Source organism: Stegostoma tigrinum, chromosome 26, assembly GCF_030684315.1.
Source record: "Stegostoma tigrinum isolate sSteTig4 chromosome 26, sSteTig4.hap1, whole genome shotgun sequence".
In the NCBI taxonomy this organism is placed as follows: domain Eukaryota; kingdom Metazoa; phylum Chordata; class Chondrichthyes; order Orectolobiformes; family Stegostomatidae; genus Stegostoma; species Stegostoma tigrinum.
Genome location: NC_081379.1, coordinates 12,033,260 through 12,056,909, shown reverse-complemented (window position 1 = coordinate 12,056,909; position 23,650 = coordinate 12,033,260). Strand labels below are relative to the sequence as shown.

General features: G+C 41.3%; 2 protein-coding genes across 6 annotated transcripts in view; one reads left to right on the top strand and one right to left on the bottom strand.

The window, feature by feature from the left end:
• Positions 1 to 23,045, top strand: part of mmab (metabolism of cobalamin associated B) — a 35,023-nt gene extending 11,978 nt beyond the window's left edge. The window contains exons 2-9 of the mRNA XM_048556600.2: positions 657 to 718; positions 1,459 to 1,552; positions 4,691 to 4,748; positions 8,607 to 8,679; positions 9,500 to 9,597; positions 10,516 to 10,580; positions 12,770 to 12,829; positions 13,994 to 23,045. Coding sequence (XP_048412557.2) covers positions 657 to 718; positions 1,459 to 1,552; positions 4,691 to 4,748; positions 8,607 to 8,679; positions 9,500 to 9,597; positions 10,516 to 10,580; positions 12,770 to 12,829; positions 13,994 to 14,084 — 601 coding nt within the window. The 3' untranslated portion in view covers positions 14,085 to 23,045. The remainder of the gene's footprint in view (positions 1 to 656; positions 719 to 1,458; positions 1,553 to 4,690; positions 4,749 to 8,606; positions 8,680 to 9,499; positions 9,598 to 10,515; positions 10,581 to 12,769; positions 12,830 to 13,993) is intronic.
• The window catches only part of ube3b (ubiquitin protein ligase E3B), a 57,462-nt gene continuing 53,107 nt past the window's right edge, over positions 19,296 to 23,650 (bottom strand). For all 5 annotated transcript variants that reach the window (XM_048555858.2, XM_048555857.2, XM_048555856.2 and 2 more), the window contains 2 exons: positions 21,273 to 21,365; positions 19,296 to 20,749 (listed from right to left, as the gene is read on the bottom strand). In XM_048555858.2, coding sequence (XP_048411815.1) covers positions 20,558 to 20,749; positions 21,273 to 21,365 — 285 coding nt within the window. In that variant the 3' untranslated portion in view covers positions 19,296 to 20,557. The remainder of the gene's footprint in view (positions 20,750 to 21,272; positions 21,366 to 23,650) is intronic.

The following is a 23,650-nucleotide window of genomic DNA, read 5'->3' as shown; positions in this document are numbered from 1 at the left end:
CATCATCTTTTAAAAGGATCACACACTTGTCCCGTTTCTCCCCCCCCGCCGCCGCATCATTGTACAGACACCAATTCTTAATGTCCTGCCTTTGAATCCACAAGTACTCAAGCCAATTTTGAAACACTTAGCCCTCTCCACTTTCTTGAACTATGAATTCAGGAAACCTACATTTCTTTTTAAAAAGCCAAGGGTGTATTTTGAGGTAAACAAGTCTTTCTAGGTTACTGCACTAAAGTAGCTTTACCACCTGCAACTTGATAACAATCGGCACCTTGTCCTGTTATACCATAATACCTCCTTAACACTGAATGTTTATTCATAGGAGGTGGGTTGGGGTGGATTTGGGAACTGGTTTGTGTGAGTAGGATTTCTGAAGTGCGGAGAGATCTTAAGAACTGTTCCAATCCAACAGAGGAGCAAGAAGGCTGACGTTTCAGGCCTAGACCCTTCAGAAAATTTTATGAAGAAGGATCTAGGCCCGAAACGTCAGCCTTCCTGCTCCTCTGTTGCCTGGCCTGCTGTGTTTATCCAGCTCTACACCTTATTATCTCAACCTTTTAGAGGCGTCTGGGTTCTGCTGCCCTCTGGGGCTAGCCTATGATTATACAGTTAATGTATTGTTCCGTTTTTGATTGTACTGTTTTGTTTTGTAGTTTGAGTGCCAAAACAGAGGAGCTCAAAACTCCCAAGATTTACACAAAAACAGGAGACAAAGGTTTGTACTGTTACTAAAGAATATGTTTGCTTAACTGCTGAGAGTAGAGATGCTCCATTAGATATAGTAAAGAAGAATGAATGGACAGTAAAGATTTTAAGCTAATATTAAAATTAAGTAGTATTCTGTTGAAGTAATGCAAAATTTCTTTTAATTTGTAGTTTCATGCATTGAGATTATGAGGATCCTTTTTATATTTTGAGATATTTTTCCACCCTTTGAATTAAAACATGTGGAAAAGTATTGCTCAAAAATACTTTTGTTTTAATTCTTTGTTGAACTGATCTTCAGACCTCTTATTACCTGGCCCACACAGTTCTTGCTCCCAGTCTTCTGCCCATGCTAAAGGAGGGAACCTGAGAGATGTTCAGAATCTCCCGCTAGCAGTTTTCTTGGGTTCAGGAACTTGCAGCACTTGCAATTGTAGTGACACTAAGTGTTCAAGCGGTGTACTTTGGACCTATATGACCTAATGCACTGCAATGCTGTTGAAGAGCAGAGTTTGATAAGATTACCAATACTTCCGTATATTCCAAATACTATTTTTTTTTAGAAATCTACAAAAAAGGTATAAAAATCCATCTTACTTAACAAAATGAGCAATGGCCAATCAGTAGTCTGCTTTTGCATTCTACTTTGACTCGCTTTTCCATTTGACTTTATTGCAGCTGTTCAGCAAAATTTATAATTTATCGTTCCATAATGCTTGTTCACCTTTTACAATTTCTTTGTTTTGAAAGGGTTTTCCAGCACCTTCACTGGGGAGCGTCGGCGAAAGGATGATGTTGTATTTGAAGCTTTGGGCAGTACAGATGAATTGACATCTGCAATTGGGTATGTAACTCCTAACATTTTAGAATATTTGGAGTTATTGAGAAATTTGTGCTGACGGCACACATATATCACTCAGTACTAATTGCTGCAAACATTGCATAGTGAATTTGCCAAACTAAGAAGGTTTAATACTTCGTGATGTTAAAGTACCTCAGTCAGGGCAAGTAAAGTACCTTAGTCAGCTGCTGTACTCATGAGCTCCAAAGACGGGAAATAACTCCAGGGATTTTAGTTCTTCCCTGAATTTGGCGATATTGGATAAGAACATTTGCTTGTGATACCTCCCACAAATTAAATGACACCTTGCTACTTTAACGTGCATGTTGGCCTGTTGGAGAAGGTACTTGAGGACACTTGGCACCACAGAAACACATTTGACCAGCAATCAATTCTGGAATGAAAATGGGGAAAAAAACGTGGGAGGTGGTAGGGAAGGAGCAGTGAAAAGGGGGGAAAATAGAATATATTGTGCTGAATCATGAGAAATCAACTTGTGCTGTTGCTGTATTTCTGTATTTTATAATAACACAGCAGACTGTGTTCAATTTGTTGGGGTGCTGCATGGTATCTCATTGGGCTACGGCAAGATGGCTGGCAAGGGCGATCACTATGTTGAGATCATCTGTCTGCTTATTCATTTTTTGCAAGTGGTGTGTTGAGAGTCTCGCTAGTAGTGGCAAGTTCCCAATTAAGTTCATCATTGCTTGTAAACAACCCAACTTGTCACAAGTTGCGATCTTGCCAGACTCTCAACACAAACTAGCCATAGGAGGGTGCATTACGTGGGAACAACATTATTCTCCAGCATATTATCTTGGCAACACAGACATCTAAGGTCTGTACTCCCTGACCATTCTACATCTGTGTTGCAACTCCCTGGCCCAGTCACTGCTGGGGAACTCATGTAGATGTACACTTCTGTGCATATTGCAAGCAAATCATTAGGCAGTGATGAGGGGGATGGGATTGCCTTAGATGTTGGAGTGACCTGATGCCATGCAGACTTGCAGCTACCATTGTTTCCATTTGACACTTGCTGGGCACTCCAACTATGTGCCTTGTTAATGTCCAATGAGTGATGCTACAAGGTGCAACGGAGCTTCTACGAGCAAGACAGATAAGGGGACAATCACGTAAATGGTGAATTGCAAAGGTTTATGAAATATAATAAATATTGACATAACATTGTTTGAAAACCAAAGTTTCAGCTTGACAGCTATTTTCATACAAACAATGAACATCATATATGCTGAACAAAATATTTACATGAGTTTCCCAGTCATCACTCCTCCTCCAGCTGCTGCCTTCTGGCACTACCCTGTCTCCTTTTGAAAAAGGGTACGTGGACCAGATTTGAAGCTCCTTGTCTCACGTTTGCCATGCTCTTGGTCCTGACGACCATGGATTGGGGACATGAAGGGTGGGTATTGGGACTCTCCAGCAGCCCCTGATGGTGCTGAGCCTGCCCGTCTGTCCATGGCAGCTGCCACCCTCTACATGGAGATAGACAGTCTCAGGACTGGCTGCACTGCTAAAGAGTCTTGGTAATGACAGGCAGTACACCGAGGGAATGGCACATTGCTCCAGCTTCTGACCATAGAGGTCAGTGCCTCTTGTATGTCTGCCTGCCTCTGCTGCTCCTCCCTGTGCAAAGGTCCCTCATTGCCAAGACCATTGGGCCATCTCTGCTGGGGGCTCAATAGGCACCTAGTCTCCGGCAGTCCTCCAACTGCTAGTGACCTAGGTTGGTTGTTCCTCACACATCTGGAACTGCCTGTGTGCCTCTATAAGAATTCACTGGAAAATTCTCATCTCTACTGCTAGTGCCACCTATCCTATGTCACTTCACCCTGTTATGGGATGTCTTTTGTAATGGCATTTGGGTGGCACGGTGGCTCAGTGGTTAGCACTGCAGCCTCACAGCACCAGGGATCTGAGTTCGATTCCGGTCTCGGGTGACTGTCTGTGTGGAGTTTACACATTCTCCACGTGTCTGTGTGGGTTTCCTCCGGATGTTCTGGTTTCCTCCCACAGTCCAAAGATGTGCAGGCTAGGTGGATTGGCCATGCTAAATTACCTGTAGTGTTCAGGGGTGTGTGGGTTACAGGGGTTGGGTCTGGGTGGGATCCTTCAAGTGGAAGTGTGGACTTGTTGGGCCGAAGGGACTGTTTCCACACTGTAGGGAATCTAACCTAATCTGAGAGGGCTAAGTGAGTGAGATGCAAATAGGTAGCATAGCTATTAGGATTAGTGAATATGGGGAAAATTTGTTAGTGTTTCCAGAGAATGAAGCAGAAGCATAGAGGGCATACATGGTTAATCATGTGGGAAGCGGGGCATGGTGATGACAGTAAGAGGAACGGTGTTTCATGCAACAAAGAAGGTGTTAGACCATAAGCATTAGTGGGAAATGGATGCTGTGGCACAGTTAAGTGGGGCAGTATAGCGCATAACATTGCATTTGTACTGTTGGGGTGAAAATTATTGATCATCTTGATTTACTGCCCAGTGCTCCATACTCTAGAAATGGACAATCTCCAACCATGCTAGCAAGGTATGATGATGGGGCTCCTCTGCCAATCCTGTAGGGAGATGACTCCTCTCTAGCCCCCATCCGTAAGGATCTCCAAGCCCCTCTCAGAGAATCATGGATTCAGCCTCCCCTTCTCTGCCATCTCTCCTCACTCCTTGCACAGCTTCCAGATGGCAACACTGCTGCAACTGCTTGGCAGGCTTTGGAAGGTTGTGCGGCTGGGAGGGCTGCTTTTCTTAAGGAGGACCTCTGCTGTATAGCAAGTTACTCTGGGAACAGCATTTGGTAAAGGTGGCGGGGGAGGGGGGGTGCGTAGAAACTGGACACGAGTCTTGCTGCGAGGGCTGAAATGTCAGTTACTGTGGTGAGGTTGTTAAGAAAATTCACTCAGTCATGTAGCGAGAATCACTGCACAAATGTCACGCTTTGCCCAAAAAACTCTGAGATACTGTTCTTTCGTTGCTAGGATTTTGGATTTTAGCCAAAATTTGATTAGTATTTAGGACAATATTCTTAGGGAGTGATCGAGGGAAAACTTTGTACTAGACATTTTTTCCCCCCCTCTTGTTTTATGGTGTCTGCAAGCTGTCTGTTGTTTCTTTCAGGCTGGCAGTTGAATTCTGCCTGGAGCAAGGTTTTGAGTTTGAGGAGGAACTTTACAAGGTATGGTGAATCATTAAATTATATAGCCCAGAGGTTGCTGCTTGTCCTACTATGCCTGCATCAGTCTTTGAAAGAATTGTCTCACTTTCCTGGTTATTTTTGATCTACAATATGATTCTGGACACAAAATAGCCCTTGAAGGAGTACAGGATAGATTCACTGCTATGTTACCACACCTCCAAGAATGATATAGTTTCTCATAACCTAAATACACTTGTGTCCCTTACGATATAGAAGGTTAATAGGTAAATTTATGTGATGTTTTTATAGAATTTTGAAAGAAAATGGTTGGGAAGACTGAGAAAATCTTTCTTTGCTGGTTAAGGAAACTACAACAAGGATACATAACCTTAAAACAGAGCTGGACCATTCAGAAATGAAGTACACATCACTGGGTGTATGTGTGAAAACTCCTTAAAAATAAAACCAATAGATGCTAGCTTATTTTCTATTTGTAACTTAACGCTTGCCAAGGAATATCGAATCAAGGTAGTCGAATGGAGTTAAGGTACAGTTCAGAACAACCATGATATAATTAAATGATGGATTAGATTTAAGATTCTGAAAGGGGCAAGTGGTTAGTGTTTTTTTTTCATTGAACTAGCAAGTCAGAGACCCAGGCTAATGCTGTGTTCTAATTCCAACATGTCAGAAATGAATTCAAAATTCATTTTAACAGATGGAACTGAATTGGTGTAAAGTCAACCTGGAAACCATTGTAAATTGTCATAACATAAAACATCTGTATCTCTAATTTCCTTTTAAGGAACATATCCTTACCTACTCTGGCATCCTTGTGATTCTACACTCCCACCGATGTGACTCTCACATATCCTCAAAAATGACCTTAACAGTCCACTTCAAGAACAATTAGGGTTAGGCGACAAATATTCATCTAGCCAGAGATGCTCTGGTTAGATGAGCAGAGGACCTCCAGTTTCCAAGCTCCCTCAAATTTACGAAACCCCTGCCATTGGAGGCAGTTTGATCTTATTTACTCCAAATCAAATCCCTCATTTATTTTAAAAATTCTTCTCATTAGTTTCACTTCTGTAAGCACAATCTCAGTTTATGTAGTCTCTGGTGCAGTATATGTTAAGAATATTGATGTACCTTGGGGTGCTATAAAACAGTTCAATTTGTTGTGGCAGGCTGGAGATTGTCTTCAAAAATATTTAGGACTCCGAATTCAGAAATGTTTTCATTTGTAAAAGAGTTTAGTAAAACCAAAATTTACATTTTCAGTCATAATTAGATAACTTAGTATTCAACTTGAGTCAAACTTAAATTCTTTTTAAAAATTCTCTTAAATTTGACCTGGAAAATTTAAGTGATTTTAAAGGTATTTCATTTTGATTTTTTTCCTAATGACTTAATATGAAATATGCAACATGATCTGGTGCTTGGGTGTCTGGAAAGTTGTAGTTCAGAGCTAATCTAGCAAATAAGCAGGCAGGACTTGCAACAGTATTGGCCTCTGTGTTCATTTAATTGAAAGTAAACAAAAAGCTGACCTTGATTCTTACTACCAGACAGTTTGCAGTCTGGTGTCATGTTTGACCCCAGGGTGAGTTTCCGACTTGACTGCCTTTTTCTAAAGCCATTTATTTCCATTTTGTTTTAAACAAGTTCGGTGGTTAGGAGTGGAAGAAAGAACAAATTGAAAGGCCTGTGATGTGGAAGTCAGGAGAGATTTAATGGATAAGGAATGATGGTTCAAGACAATAGAGAATGGTAATGGAATGAGTAAAGGAACAAATGTTCTAGAGGAAGTGCAATAGTGGAACCTATTAATGGGTAGCAGTTATGATTTGAAATTATTGAACTTGGTGTTGAGTCTGAAAACCTGTAAAACACCTTAATTGCTGTATGAGATGCATTTTCTCAATATTACATTGACCTTTGGGAGCATTTGTATGAGGCTGAGTACAGGTAATGTGAAGCTTGTGGGGCAGATCAGAAGTATTCAGCAAAACAATAGTCCATTTTGTGTTAACTTTCCCCACTGTAGAGGAGCCTACATCATGATCAGTAAATGCAGAATACAGAATTGAAAGATATACAAATACATTGCTGTTTCACCTGCAAGAAGTCTTTGGGATGAGGTACTGCAAAGAGAGAAGATAAAAGTTGCTTCTTCTATTCTTACCCCCTCCACAGAGCACCTTCCCAGGCATTATGGGTGATTGACACATGAGTTAGGGGCTTATGGAGGAAACAATCCGTTAGGAATACTGAAAGTAGAAAAGAAGATATGGTTACTGTCATTCCGCTAAAGGTGTTAGGTATGGCAGTAGATAAACCTTTTAATGTAGCTGCTAATGAGGTATAAGGTAAAAATAAGGGAGCACTATTGTGGCACTGGGCAGGAGGGTAATTGTGGAAAGCAGACTGCAGGAATTGTAATGGATGCAGCCAGGTGTCCTGTTAACTATGATGGTGGGAATCCTTATTTAAGGAAAAAGAGGGAAGGGTGGCATAGTTGTAATACAAAGAACAGTACAGGCCCTTCGGTCCACGATGTTGGGCCAACCTATTATCCTGCTAAGTTCAATCTACCCTGCATACCTTATGTTTTACTATCCTCCATGTGCCTATCCAAGAGTTGTTTAAAAGTCTCTAAAGTATCTGAGTCCACCACCACTGCCGGCAGTGCATTCCACTCTCCCACCACTCTGTGAAGAACCTACCTCTGACATTTCCTGTATACCATCCTCCAATCACCTTAAAATTATGCCCCCTGGTAATAGTCATTTCCACCCTGGGCGAAAGTCTCTGACTATCCACTCTATCTATGCCTCTCATCATCTTGTATCCTCTATTGAGTAACTTGGGTATATCCTGTCTAGCCCAGGGGACTTATCTATCTTCATGTTTTTCAAAAAATTTAGCACATCCTCCTTTCTAACAGCAACCTGTTCGAGCATATCTGCCTGTTTCATGCTGTCCTCACAAACGTCAAGTTCCTTCTCACTGGTGAATACTGAAGTGAAGTATTCATTTTAGGACCTCTTCTACCTCCTCTGACTCCGTACATAAGTTTCCTCCACTGTCCTTGATTGGCCCTACCCTCCCTCTGGCCATTCTCTTGTTTCTCACATAAGGAAAGGAAGCCTTGGGGTTTTCCCATAGGTTTTCTCATACCCTCTTCTAGCTCTCCTAAGTCGATTTTTTTTGTTTCTTCCTGGCTACTTTGTGGACCTCTAGACCCCTATCTGGATATAGGGCAATGACTTGCACCTGTAAGAGAAACAGAAGTCTGGAAGGGAAAAGTCAGATGGCCTGTGCAGGTCAAGGGAAATATCGAAGCAACATGGGGAACCAGTTGAGTTTTAATTCCCTGCCAGGGATGAGTCTTGACAAGGAGTTACGAAGATGTAAGCACTTAGATCCCTGAAGTTCAAAAACCGAAGATAAAAATAATATCAAATTTACTCACCCAGCTAGCTTCATTTTGTCTTCCTTTTGAAAGAGAAGTATTTAGTTGTCTCTTAAATAAGAACAGCTTGATAATTTGTACCTGACCTCATCTCTCAAAGGTTTACAGTCCATCTTTTGAAAGACTGAGGCATGGGTTGCAAAGACACTCAATCCAGTTCTGATCACAAATAATTTCCATTGTTAAACCATATATTGAAAGACTGCTTCATATTAAATTATTAAAGTGAAGGCTATTTACATCAATAAATAAATTTAAGTCAATGTTATTGAACTCGTGACTAATACATGTTTCTAATTTGTGTATAACAAGGAAGAACATCTTAAGATAGGCACAATCCCCTCTGTCACTTATTTCGGGAACTTGCCTGTGTTCTGTGGCTGTATTAAATATTGAGTCTTGTTTGGCTTGTTTCACAGATCCAGTGTGTGTTGCAGGATGTTGGATCCAACGTAGCTACTCCCATTTCTTCTGCACGAGAGAGCCATCTTAGTAAGGAATTTAAAGGAAATCAATTAAGGCTGATGTAATTTTAACTTTCTGGTCCTGTAGAACCTCTGTTTTTCCTTTGCATCCTCTTTTTCCTCAGCTGCAGACTATCTGATTGGTAGTGAACAGGCTGTCCTTGCTGAAAATTTCAGGCCAGTCAGCGTCAGAGGAGCAGGAAAGCTGATGTTTCGGGTCTGGACCCTTCTTCAGAAACATGTGATTTTTCTAAAGTAGGGTCCAGACCAAAAACGCCAGCTTTCCTGCTCTTCTGATGCTGCCTGGCCTGCTGTATTCATCCAGCTCTACACCTTGTTATCTCAGACTCCAGCTTCGGCAGTTCCTACTATCTCTTGCTGAAAATTGACTTCTGCAGTCCTGAATCAGCAGCACTTGAGGGCAGCTTGAGTTCACTCACTCCATCTGCAACATTTCCTTCTCTTCATTTAAAAAATAAAAAATATTCACTATTGCCAGGTGCCTGGCTAAAATTGGAAGTGTTCTTAGTGGGAGTCACAAGAATGCCAGTCCTTCCATGTGGTATTGTTACCTCAAAGAACTCAAGTGTCAAGAGGTAGGCTAATGTTGCCGATGTCACAAGATGGGGCGAGAACAGAGTGAAATCCCTATTGTAGAGAGTTGAGCTTTGGAACACGCCATTGGTGGTCAGTCAGTCTTGCACCATGTTTCCATAATGCATGCTTGTACATCAGTGAGCCACTGGTAACTGGGATTATTTCATAGATTATATAAAGCATAAATATACACACAACGTATATTTTTAATGTACATAAAAATGTTGATTTGTCTTTTGTGTTTGCTTTAGAGAGAACAGCATTTAGTGAAAAGCCAGTGATTGAACTGGAGAAGTGGATTGATCAATATACAAAGCAGCTCCCGCCTCTCTCAAATTTCATCTTACCAGTACGTTTATCATATGATTCTCTTCTGCCATATGTACTATTGAATCCTACTTTCCATGACACATCAAGGTACAAATTCAGGTTTGTAGAAGGTTGTTGTTGCCTTAAGGTATCTCGCAAACTGGACTGTGGGTTGTGAGTATAATACTGAAAATCTATTTCTACTTTGGTTATACTTGTCACGCACTAAATTTAAGATTTGTATTTTCCTGTTGGTTCATGTAGCCTGTAGAACCAGGCAGTTCCAAGAGTTCCCTACAATCTCATCAATGGAGTTTTACATACCTGGATTAATTTCCCAGTAACAGCAAACACTGTATCAGGCCATAAGTGTGTCAGTGTAATTATGTACACCCTGTATGGTTGTCATCAGGAAGGTGTCTTTGGGACCTGATATAACTCACGGAGAATTCTCTTTCAAGATGCAAACAGAATGCTTGCACAGGCCTGGTAGAAAATGATTTCTTTCTTCCTTTCACTTATTCCCACCCAACTTGCGTGGGGAAATCCACATTTGTGGATTTTCTGTCTTTAAAAACAGTGAAAAAGAGCATAGTTTTGAAGTTTCATGTGAATTGTACGTCAGACTGCTGTTAAAGAAACCACTGAAAGTTGACAAGGAAATTACTTTAAAAAGTTCATACTTCAAAGTTGTATTTCATGATCTTATTTCAAACTGAAATATATTTATTCAGCTCAGATTCTATTTTTGCATCCTTATTTATCAACTGAAGAATCTGTATCCTTGATGGCTTGACCAAGAATAGGTGTTACATTTGTAAGTTGTCCTCCTCCTTTGGCAAATGCATTCATTGTGTTAACAAGTGATGCTGTAACACCCGCTGACTTCGTGTGTATTGTTGATATCTTGTCCTCTGCTGAAGAAAAGCTGCAACAAAACTTGCTTTTCCTTTTGCAGTCAGGTGGAAAATGCAGTGCAAGCTTGCATCTGGCACGAGCAATTTGTCGCAGGGCAGAGAGGAGGTAAGTTACTGAACAGCATCTTTGTTTCACTGCCAGTCCAGCAGTGTTGCATCAGTGTCACTTACAATTATTTTGTGTTTAGTCAAATTACTGCTGATAAACAGAATGTAATTGAAAAAAAGGCCTGGATGTAATTATTGCATAATGGTCAGCATTTTTGTTTTCTGAGGAGATTTTAATTTATGGTTTTATACTGTCATACAGGGCAAAAGAAGCTGTGTGTGTGTGTGTGTGTGCGCGCGCGCGCGCCCCCGGTGGGGGGGTGCTGTTGGAGGGGAGAATGTAAGACAGTAGAAAAAAAACAGTTGTGTGAATAACTTTATTAATATTCCACTACCAGGAAAAACACTCGTGGCCAAAAACCAGAGTCAAACGGCCCCATAACGAGCAATGCCTGTGTGGATGAGTGAAGGGTACTAATCAAATCAAAATAGTTTGAGGGGGAAATAAAGCTTTTCACTCCCCTTGGAGCCCACCTCTCCCTAAAGACTTTGAGAGTGTTGGCGGACACTACATGCTCCTTCTCCGGGGACACCTGGACTTGAACGTAGCTGCGGAAGAGGGGCAGGCAATTGTCTGTAATGACCCCCTCCATGGCCCACTGCCTGCACCTGTTTATGGTCTGCTCCTGAGCCTGACCATTGAGATTCTCCAACTTGATCGCCTTCTGCACTGGGTGCCCAAAGGTCAGGAACATGGGGCTGAAGTGCAACCAAAAACACACAAGAAGATTCTTCAGATCACTAAAAAGGGGTTGCACATGCCCACACCCAATATACACTGGGTCCATGGACTCCATAGCACCATAGAACAAACAGTTGGGATGAGAGTCTGTGATCCACTACATTCTGTGGTTACAAGGGACTGCTGTGTGCAGCACCCGTCACCCCAGACCCCGGAGGGAAAGAGGGAGGACTCCTGTGTGGAGAGCCCTCCGCTGGGGCTCTCCACTGCTCAGTGGCAAATGGGCACACCAAGGCATGTCAGGGTGTGGACAAGGGAGAAGAGGTGGATGGTGTGCAGCAGCAGTCTATACAAGGCCCACCGTTTTACTTATTTAAAAGATGTGTAACACAAATGCCACAGGCGCTCAGGTTGTGGGGCACAGGCTCCCAGGGGAGGTGTGGGATCTTGGGGCCAATTCTGTCCAAGCAGGGATACGCAGAATTGCACCCCACACCTGAGCATCCTCCAACTGGTGCACAATGTCGGGTGCAAACTCTGCTGTTTTAAGGCATTGGGTGGCAGTGGTTGTGAGCTGGATGTCTACCAGCGCCCTGCATGCCAGTTCCTGTGGCAGCATCAAGCCCAGGCCCCTGCCACCCAGCAAGTCCCGACTGCAATCACCTTGCAGCCACGGCTCTCCCTTCCACCAGTTCATCAAACCCGCAGTCATGGAGGTGCAGATTCCTGTGCAACGGCTCTCTGATAACTGCTACTCCTGATGGAGAGGGTAGCTCAGCACTAGTCGACATTGTCCCAGACAGTGATCAGGACCTGGTAAAAGACAGGCAGTGTCCTGAGAGCGACCTGCAAACTGTCATGGTTGATAAATAGGAGCTGCGTTGTAGTTGAGGTTACGCACCTGGCAGAAAAAATACATCGCCAGGCCAAACCACCTAGGAGGATGCTCAACATAAAGGCATTGCTGCAAGGCCTGAAGGCAGAAAGTCGCCACCTGGATGTGAATGACCACCCTCCTCAATAGGCAGACTCAGAACCTGTGCCGTGACCCAGTGCATCTTTTTGTCCCAGAAGAGGTGAACCAATGTTTTCTGGATGTCAGTGACAAAACCAGGAGGAGGGACCAAAGGGACCAGCTTGTACATCATGGAGGCACTGCTATTATTATATAAAACCTGCATGCATGGGGCAGTTCCATTCTGGCTAACAAATAGTGATATTGAGATTTGCTTTGGAAAGAGACCAGGTTTAATGCTTTGTGAAATTTAATAATCACAATTGGTATCACTATAGACACATCATAGTTGACCATGAATACTCAATACTGAACTATGAGGTGATGCATCTACTTGGCTTTTATCTTCGGGCCAATCAGATGAATGTGGGGTAAAAATAAAGGGACTCCTGTCAGAAATTCCAAATTTAATAAAGCAAACCCATTTTAAGATCTTGTTCTAATGGAGTTCACGCTAAACAGTGTTTACCTATGCATTTGCCTTTACCAGCATGTTCCGCATTGTCCAAGCTGGAGAAGCTGACCAGAATGCTGCAAGATACCTCAACAGGTAAATTAGTTTTATTGAAATTGTTAATGTGAAGCTAGGCTATTTGAGTTGCACTGGACTAGTAAATAAACATCAGGAAAGGCAGATATTTACATTAAGCAATACTGCACAAGATGAGTGGCTCCCGAGCAATAATGTTGGGTATGGGGGAGGGGTCAGTAGTGAGGGGAGAATGAGGAAATTGGGCTTCATTGTATTTTATACTCGGGATGGTAATGAACAGTGAAAGACTTTTATCACTCAGTCAGTATAAAATTTCCAGGGATTCCAAAGCAGTTGCAGAGTAAAGATTGTTTTAAAGTGCTCAGCACATAATTTAACCAAGGTGTGAATTTCTCTTCCCAAATTAGTGGCTGTCTGAGCAAAGGTGCCTGTCATTTTCAGGAGACTTTCTTTGTTAAAAACATTTTGGTCTCGAGAATGTCTTGTGATCCTTTCAATTGAGTATTTCATCTACCTGTTGTAAGCTAGGCAGCAGAAGCATTTTATTTGGGTTCTTTATATGCTAGCTATCAATTACTGTGTTGTCCTACTTGACGTGTGCGGGCATTGGCTGAGAATATGGACAGCACAGCAGTAGTGAAGTTGTCTGGCATGAAATAGTAGTATGGTTGCTTATTCAGTAACCTGGAGGATAATAGGATTTTCTAGAGGAGATCAAATATGTGGGATATTATCAAATTTAAAAACAAAGTCAATTCATATAATCCCAACAGTGTGGAAGCAGATCACTTGGCCTGTCAAATCTACACTGATTCTCCAAAGAGCATCCCACACAGACCCACCCCCTCCCTATTTTATTCCTGCATTTCCTGCCCTAGACACAATGGGCAATTTAACATGCCATTCCACTGAGTCTGTAAACCTTTGAACTCTGGGAGGAAAATGGAGCACGCAGATAAGGGGAGAATCTGCAAACTCCACAGTCACCCAACACTGGAATCTAACTCAGGTCCTGGGCATTGTGTGGCAGTGGCTAACCACTGAGCCTCTATGCTACCCCTCAAGAAATTCAAGAAAGCACCTACTTAGGTAAAGTTTAGAAAGTGGTTCAATCATCGTATTTGCCTACAATGATCTGTCCTTGGTCCCAGATTTGTACCTTTTTTGATCTTTAATACTTTACAATGGTTATGAACCTCTGATTTTCCTTTTTCCTCATAGGCTAAGTGATTACCTGTTCACGTTGGCAAGGTATGCTGCTATGAAAGAAGGGAAAAGGGAGCAAATTTACAGGAGACCATATGCAAACTAGGTCGATGTCACCCTAATGTCCACCTGAAATGAAGATGGGTGATCCCTTTGTCAACTGATTTATGAGTTATTTTAGCTTATATTTTTAAATTCTTGTATTAATAGCAGTGCTGTCTTTTGAATTTCAGTCAATTGTTGCTATACTGTTTACCTGACATTGCATTGCTTCTCTTGTAGAATGAAGTTGGTGTTTGCTCTTTAACTTCTCATGGCAGCTGATGGCAAAAAGTGATTTTTTTTTGTTAACAGCATGTATATTTTTAATTGCTCAGTTGTCTATCTCACACTTGCGGCATGGTGATTATGTCCCTATCTCTGGGCCTGGGGTCAAGTCCTACCTGCTTCAGAATTGCATTATAACCTGTCTGAACAGGTCACTTTAAAAATACCTGAAAACACTGAGCTCTCTTTGAGTCTGTGCTTCTAGATGGACAAACCATTTAATGGAAAGCCAAGTACAGTTAATGATCCTGGCCTCGTATGTATCAATAATGTCTTGGACAAAATGGATCCATTCCAAGTGCTATACTGTATGCTCTGGGGCTCCAAATCCTGCCTTTGGATGATCTGGACACTCAGCGGAGGAAACTTCCAATCTATTAATGAAATAGATTGACTGCAGCTGTCTTCTGAGAAGAACTGTATTTATTTGTCTTTTCCCAAAAAGGTGTCTTTTTAATTTTTCTGTTCCTTCTGCCTAACTATCAAACAAGCAGAGAAAATGACTTACTTCCAGAAGTTTCATGAGGCAGGAACACCTAGGACCATTCTTTTCACTGTTTGGCCCATCAAATGTTTGCTCTCCTAACATGTATGAAATGAGGTATTAAAATTAGGAATTCCATTTTCTGTTCCATAATGCAGAGGTGCTTTTTCTTTAAATAAATATTGATCTGATTTAAAAACAGAAAAGGCTAGGAAACACATTAGACCCATTTGCATCTGAAAGAAAGCCAGATGACAGCTATGTTGCTTATTCAGCTGCTTTACAGTTTTTATTTTTGCAGATATTCTAGATACTATTTCCTACAGTAATTAATGTCGCTGACTAATGATTTTTCTGATTTTGTCAAAGATATCTTTGCATCACTTCATCTCTGAATTCATCCTATAAAGCTTTATTTCCTATGAATTATTTGTGTTGCACTGAGTGGGCCAAAAATTACATGTTTTAATTGGTTATTTGAAGAAATCAGGGTAGCAGTGCTAATCACTGAGCCACCATGCTGTCTGTGCTGAACTTGTTTGCTGGCTTTCCAAGATTCATGCAAGAGCACTCCCAAATTCTACTGTGCTGCAGCTTTTTCAGTATCTTCTGGAGTATCAGTAAGTGCAAAACCCCACATTTTTCCAAATTATATCAGAGATAATAGGAACTGCAGATGCTAGAGAATCCAAGATAACAAAGTGTAGAGCTGGATGAACACAGCAGGCCGAGCAGCATTTTAGGAGCACAAAAGCTGACATTTCGGGCCTGGAAGCTGCTTGGCCTGCTGTGTTCATTAACCCTACACTTTGTTTTCTCAAGTTATGTTCCATCTGCCAAGTTTTTGCCCACTCACTTAACTTGTCTATTTTCCCTTCCTTGTGTCATCCACACGACTTAATTACACTGTCACTTTTGCATCATCTGCCAACTTGTTGATAGTACATTTACTTCCCTCGTCAAAATCATTAATATATATTGCAAATAATTGTGGTTGCAGATTGATCTCTGTAACGCTACTGAAAATGCCTACTTTATCTCAATTTCCTGACTTCCATTAGTTACTCAATCCTCTATCCAAGTTCCTTCTTATTAAGTAGCTTTTTGTGCAGTACCTTATCAAATGCCTTTGGAAATCCAAATATATAAAATATACTGGTTTTCCTTTTATACATCACACTTCTTGCCTCAAAAGAATCCTAAGAAACTTTTCAGGCATGATTTTCTTTTCATGATGCCACACTGACCGTACCTGATTATATTTTATGTTTCTAAATGCTCTACTATTACATTCTTTAGACCCTCCAAATAACCAATTCATGAAATTCTATTCCTCGCTCTTCCCCATAACCTTATGCAATCTTTTTAGGTAACTTCCTAATTCCCCTTTGCTTGCTTCAATTGAACCTGTCTCTGTCCCATTCTCAGATATTGCATTTCGCATCCTAATCACTTGCTGCATGAAAATATTTTCTCATAATACCTTTTTTTGCCAATTACAGAAATCAGAGTTTACATTTCAGGTCGAGTGACCTGCTGAGGAAGGGTCAGTCGATCCAAAATATTAAGTTCAATTTCCCTCCACAGATGCTGCCAGACCTGCTGAGCTTTTCAAGCAATTTTTGTTTTTGTTTCTGGTGTAGAGCATCTGCAGTTCTTTCAGTTTTTATCTACATTCTCCAATTATTCTTCTTAGCTGAAGCCGTCACCCTTGGAACCATCGTCATGAATCTTTTCAGCACCTTTTCTAATGCCTTCACATCTTTTCTCATGTATGGCACCCAGAACTGCATGGTGGCTCAGTGGTTAGCACTGTAGCCTCACAGCACCAGGGACAAGGGTTCAATTCCAGCCTCGGGTGACTGTCTGTGCGGGTTTCCTCCGGGTGCTCCGGTTTCCTCCCATGGTCCAAAGATGTGCAGGTTAGGTGGATTGGCCTTGCTAAATTTTCTGTAGTGTTCAGGGGTGTGTGGGTTATAGGAGAATGGGATGTTTCGAGGGGCGGTGTGGACTTGTTGGGCCGAAGGGCCTGTTTCCACACTGTAGGAGATCTAATCTATATTAACCCCTTATTTTTAATTTGCTGAAAATGAGTATTGTTGTTTTATGTCAGCTATGGCTAAAGCACCCATGCTATTTGTTAGCCAGAAACACAATCACTTGGATGGTCTCCAATCTTACACCACATTAAGAAGTTGCCATTGCTTTCTTAACCCTTTCAGTGTGATTCTTTACTGTAGCAGTAATCTTCCTGTATTTTGAGGAACACAACAGGAACTAGGGTATTTAGCCCCTTCCAACTTGCTTTGCTGGTCAATTAAATTGTGGCTGATCTGCAGCCTACCACTGTATACCTGTCTTTGTCCCATTTCTCTTAAAAATTAACTTGACTTATTGGGAAAGTCTTCCAGAGGGGACATTGCTTTAAATTGAGGGGTGATAGATATAGGATAGATGTCAGAGGTAGATTCTTTACTCAGAGTAATAAGGATGTGGAATGCCCTGCCTGCAACAATAGTAGACTCAGCAACTTTAAGGGTATTAAATGGTCATTGGATAAATATATGGATGATAACAGAATAGTGTAGGTTAGATGGGCTTCAGATTGGTTTCACAAGTCGCCACAACTGTGAGGGCCAAAGGGCCCGTACTGCACTGTAATGTTCTAAGTGCCTCCTGGCATCCCTGATGGCTTTATGCAGGTTATATCTGGATTTTCTGCATAGGTCTGGGTTGTCCAACTTGAATGCTACGTGCCATGGTCTTCAGTAGGCAGCGGTTCATCCAAGATTTCCATTTGGGGAACACCGGGATTGACTACTTTGGTACTTAGTCCTCCACACATAATTAATAAATAAAAAAAATCAAAATCAGACCTCCATCCAAAACAAAACAACCTGTTTAACTGATACCCTGTCTATTACCTTAAACATTCAATTCCTTCTCTACCCATGCGCTTTGCTGGCATCAGTCCTACAGCACAAAAACACACCCTTCAGTCCACTTTGACAATTATTCCAAATTAAACTAGTCTCACCTGCCTGCACTTGCCCATATCCCTCCAAACATTTATCTAAATGTCTTTTCAATGCGTGTAATTGTACTTGCATTCCCCACTTCCTCTGGAAGTTCATTTCACATACAAACCACTTTTTTTTTTGAAAAAAAAGTTGCCCCTCATGTCTTTTATAAAGATTTTTCTCCTCTCACCTTAAAAATGCCACCTAGTCTTGAAATCCCCCACCAGATAGTTAAGATCTTTGCCATTCTCCTTATCTATACCCCTCAACCTCCTATACTCCAGTGAAAAAAAGGTTCCAGCCTATCCGTAACTCAAATCTTGTATTTCTGAAAACTTCCTTGTAAATCTTTTGAACCTTCTCCATCTTAATAATTGGTATAAGGCTACAAGAAACATTGTAGTAACTTGCTATGGTATAACTCTTCCCACCTGGAAGGAAAAGGGTGGGCTGGATGCAGAAAGGAACCACCACCTCTAGGTTCCTGTTTAAATCATAGATTCTCCATGATCTTCCTGTGCAGTTGAACATCATCTGACAATGTATCCACTGTACCCAGTGTGGCTTCCTCTACATTGGGGAAACCAAGCAGAGGCTTGGGGACCGCTTTGCAGAACACCTCAGCTCAGTTCGCAATAAACAACTGCACCTCCCAGTCGCGAACCGTTTTAACTCCCCCTCCCATTCCTATCACGACATGTCCATCATGGGCCTCCTGCGGTGCCATAATGATGCCACCCAAAGGTTGCAGGAACAGCAACTCCTATTCCACTTGGGAATCCTGCAGCCCAATGGTATCGATGTGGACTTCACAAGCTTCAAAATCTCCCCTTCCCCCACTGCATCCCAAAACTAGCCCAGCTTGTCCCCACCTCCCTAACCTGTTCTTCCTCTCAACTATCCCCTCCTCCCACCTACTAACCTCATCCCACCTCCTTGACCTGTCCGTCCTCCCCGGCCTGACCTATCCCCTCCCCCCCATACACTCCTCTCCGCCTATCTTCTCCTCTATCCATCTTCGGTCTGCCTCTCCCTATTTATTTCCGAACCCTCTCTCCCTCCCCCTCTCTGAAAGAGGGTCCAGGCCCGAAACGCCAGCTTTTGTGTTCCTGAGATGCTGCTTGGCCTGCTGTGTTCATCCAGCTTCACACTTTGTTATCTTGGATTCTCCAGCATCTGCAGTTCCCATTGTCCCTGATCACAATTTTCTGATGTGTTGGGGACCCTTACAATGCAAAAAGTTGTTTCCACAAAATGACTATTACTTGAAATGTCAACTATCTTTAAATTGTTTGTCTCCCAGAACCAGAAATCAAATTGTGACCACATCACTATTTCATACCACAGTAAGTAATCCTCACGTATGATGTGAGTTTATGGACCATGTATTTTAATCCTAATACTATTATCAGTTTTGCTCTGCATTTAACATTGTTAAAATCTGGAGTCTCAGAAACAAACAAACAATCTGAATTAAATTGGGGAGTAAGATTTTTTAATAGCATCAATAGATAAACCTGCTTAAAATATAATATACAATTAATGCCCAAGAAATTTACAGGCTAATTATAACTTAGTGAACTGTACAGCAAACTTTTCTAACCTGTTATTCAAAATAATTTGGTAATATTACTGTCTCATCTCCCAAGACCACGCAATTGTCAATTCCGTGTGCATCAAAATGCCTTTTTTTAAAAAAAGTTTTTACATTAAATATTTCACTACTTAGTACAAATTATAAATAATAGATGTTGCTTGGTAGTTTTAAAACAAAATCCAAACTTGGGATTTAGATAATCTAACTTTCTGCATTCAAATACTTGAGATTTAGTGACCTGCCAACATTCTCTGTAGAGTTCCACATCATCCAGATTTAAGTTAGCAAAACAAGAAAAATAAAACTGACATAATACAATATTGTTCCAAAAGTCTAATGTATAAACAGGAAGTCAGATGTTAGAATTTATATCTTCCACAAATAAGCTGGGATGAGTTGTGAAAAGATGTTTGTTCATTAGTTACTTGATCACTTCCATTGATTCACACTCATTCCACAATTATAAGGGGCATGTTAGTTTGGCTGATCCAGTCACTGCTGTGATTGAGGGCTGAGTCACAGAGGAGGTATGCAGGGAACCAGACAGAAACAACATTGCCAAAACTATTTTACCAAAAAATACATTAATTCCAGTACTGCCATCCCTTTCAGCTTTCATGACTATGCACCCCCCTGGTCTTTGACCAACATCTGTTAAAGTAATTTTCAGTACATTTTATATGACAGTAAACAATTAGCAAAATGTGAAAAACTCTACAATATTACTTCACAGTATCCTTAGGGGAATCTATAGTGTGATCCTGGATTCTTTTTGTTTGAGACAGGTGTTATTGAATTCCCTTAAATATTCAACACTGTACATTAAATATTAGGCAATGAGATAAAGCTGGACTTTGGATACTGCGAATCAAACAGCCCGCACTTCACAGGAGGTGGTCAGTTTCAATTCTATTTTGATTCATTGGAGAGGTCTATTGTTGATGATGGATTTCAATGTATGCCCCTTCAGAGAATTGAAAGCCTTGGCCACTCGGCTTTACCCTGAAACACATCGTGATCTTGATATCCAAATGATTCCTAGCTGTTGGTGAGCCATTGTTTGTATTTCTTCGAGCAACAAGAATTCTCTGATCCCAGCAGTCCTTTATAGCACAAAGGTGCATTCACACCCATTTCTTTGTGATCGGTGATTAAGAGAGTTCAAATCCAGTGTTCATACTGATTGCATAGCGGAGCTTCTCTCGCAGGATGCTCTTTTTACTGTAGTTGGGTAGTTTAAGGAGATTGAAGCAGGTGGAAGAGGTTGGCAGCCGACCACCTGGTTCCTTTTTTCGGATGGTAAAGAAACCCCGAAGCACGCTTCCCAATGTATCTCCAGTGTCCTGAGGTACAAAGACATATTAAATTAACTCAGCCACATTAGGGGCATTTAAACAGTCCTTGGATAAGCATATAGATAATGATGGGATAATGTAGGGGGAAGAAACTTAGATTAGTTCACAGGTCAGTGCAACATCGAGGGCAGAAGGGCCTGTTCTGCGCTGTATTGTTCTAGGTTCTAAATCCTAAACCATGGACTTCCCATAAATAGATAGGACATTTTGGGCTCTGTTCAAAAATGCTGCTTCTGATGTAATGTTGCCCTGCTGTCCTGTGTCAAATTTATAGATCTCAGCTGAAACTGCAATATAGTGTTGCTAAAATCAGTCTTTCTGTACCTGAGAGTGACCAATGACCTCATGCACACATGCATTATTAGACATGGCTATAGCTTCCTGCATAGTTGAACAAGTATGATAACACTCATTCTTTGTGTGTATGTATGTGTGTTTAAAGGCAGGGGGCTAAATTGGGGGGTGGGGGGGCGCGGAGCGGAGGAAGAGTGGAAATTAGCATACGTCTTACCTGATCATCTGACACCTCCACACAGCGAATAGAGAAGGGAGGCTTCAAGTAAGCAAAACCCAGAAGTGGTGGCCGAGAGCAGCTTGTGACAAACTGGAATGAGGGAATTGAGAAGAAATAAAGCCTGTGTTAGTACTACACATTTACCTGAAGGAAAGATAAATTCCAAGCTGCGGCCATGACAGTCCTTGGAAACGCCCCAGTCACTAAGACATTGGCAAAGGGTTCAACCTCTATTTTTCCAACCATTATTCTGTTATGGATCTATTCCTTCAATGAAGAGCTGGAGGGAGAAAGAGTGTGGAGACTGGTGCATTTAGAATTGGGCCATCTTCCATACAGATTAAAATCAAGACCGTCACTTCTAAATTGTGCTAAGATACAGTCAGTTGTACATGTACTGAGTGAGTGGAAATAAAGAAACGTGCTTGCCAGTGTACAGAACAGCAGCCTGTCTGGCCAGGAGGTTATTATTTCTTGTGCTCACATATGGTTACATCTGAAAGTTAGATTGGAGCCTTTCACTTGCAAAATTGTAATCATGATGAGGTTTTTTTATTTTCATTACTACAGTAAGTTTCCTTTATAGAATAGCAATCCTGTTCAAGACAAGTATAGATTCAAGCTCATGGAAAGGAAGTGACAGCCTTTACAGGATCCTGTGAAATACAACACTTGCACAGAATCTGGTTACCATAAAGCTTTATATGAAGATATTTTTGTTTGTGTTATAGAGTCATACAGCACAGAAGCAGACCCTTTGATCCAGCCTGTCCATGTCGAACATAATCCCAAACTAAACTTGTCCCATGTGCCTGCTCCTGACTTGTATCCTTCCAAACCCTTCCTGTTCATATACTTGCCCAAATGTCTTTTAAACTATATAATTGTACTCACATCCACCACTTCTTCAGGAAGTTCATTCCACACATGAACCACCCTTTGGAGTATAAAATTTGCCTCGTGTCATTTTTAAATTTCTCCTCTCACCTTAAAAGTATGTACCTCTAGTCTTGAAATTCCCCATCCTAGGGAAAGACAACTACCATTAACTCTATCTATACCCTCCCCCGCCATTATTTTAAAAGCTTCTATCAGGTCGCCTCTCAACCTCCTACACTCCAGTGAAAAAATTCCTAGCCTATCACCCTTAGGCCCGAAACGTCAGCTTTTGTGCTGCTAGGATGCTGCTGTGTTCATCCAGCTCCACACTGTTATCTTTTTAACCATTCTGTCTATATGTCACGCAAACTTCAAAGAATTATGTACTTGCACCCCTAGGTCCCTCTGTCCTATAACATTACCATTGGCCCTATCATTAAGTGTATAACCCCTACCTTTGTTTGTTGTACCAAAATACAATACCTCTCATTTATCCAAATTGAACTCCATCTGCTATTTTTCAGCCCATTGTCCCATTTGATCAAGATCCCTTTGTAATTTTAGAAAGTCTTCCTCACTGTCTACTATGCTACCAATTTTGGTGTCGTCTGCAAACTTACTAACCATGTCTTTTATATTCTCATCCAAATCATTTATATAAATGACAAACAAAAGAGAACCAGAACCAATTCCTGTGGAACACCGCTGGTCACAGGTCTCCAGTTTGATAAGCAACTCTCCACATTACTCGCTGTCTCCTGCTGTACAGCCAATTATGTATCCAGTAGGCAAACTCACCCTGAATTCCATGTGATGTAACTTTACTAGTTAGTCTACCATGCGGAACCTTGTCAAAGACTTTACTAAAATCCAAATAAACAATGTCTACTACTCTGCAATCAACAATTTTTTTGGTAACTTCCTCAAAGATCTCAATCAAGTTTGAGAGACACTATTTTACTCTCACAAAACCACGCTGACTATCCCTAATCAATCTTTGCCTTTCTAAACGTTCAGAAAATCCTATCTTTTATAATCACCTTCAACAATTTACCCACAACCGAAGAGACTCGTGTTTACAGTTCTCCTGTTTCTCCTAACAGCCTTTCTTAAACAAAGGTACAGCATTAGACGCCCTCGAGTCATCATGCACTTCACCTGTAGTTATAGATGATGCAAATATTTTTCCTCCCTTCTCACAATGTTCTGGGATACGTTAGATGAAGTACTGAAGGTTTATCCACCTTTATACTCTAAGACTTCCTGAACTTCCTCTTCTGTAATGCAAACGGTGTTTAAAGCATCAAAGTTTATTTTGCATTCTCTCGACTCCATTTCTTTCTCCACAGTAAAAACTAACACAAAGTATTCATTGAATATCTCTTCCATCTCTTGGGGTTCAACACAAAGATCGATTCTATGATCGACTGTGGAATCCCTACATTGTGGAAACAGGCCATTCGACCCAACAGATCCACACCAACACTCCACTCAGA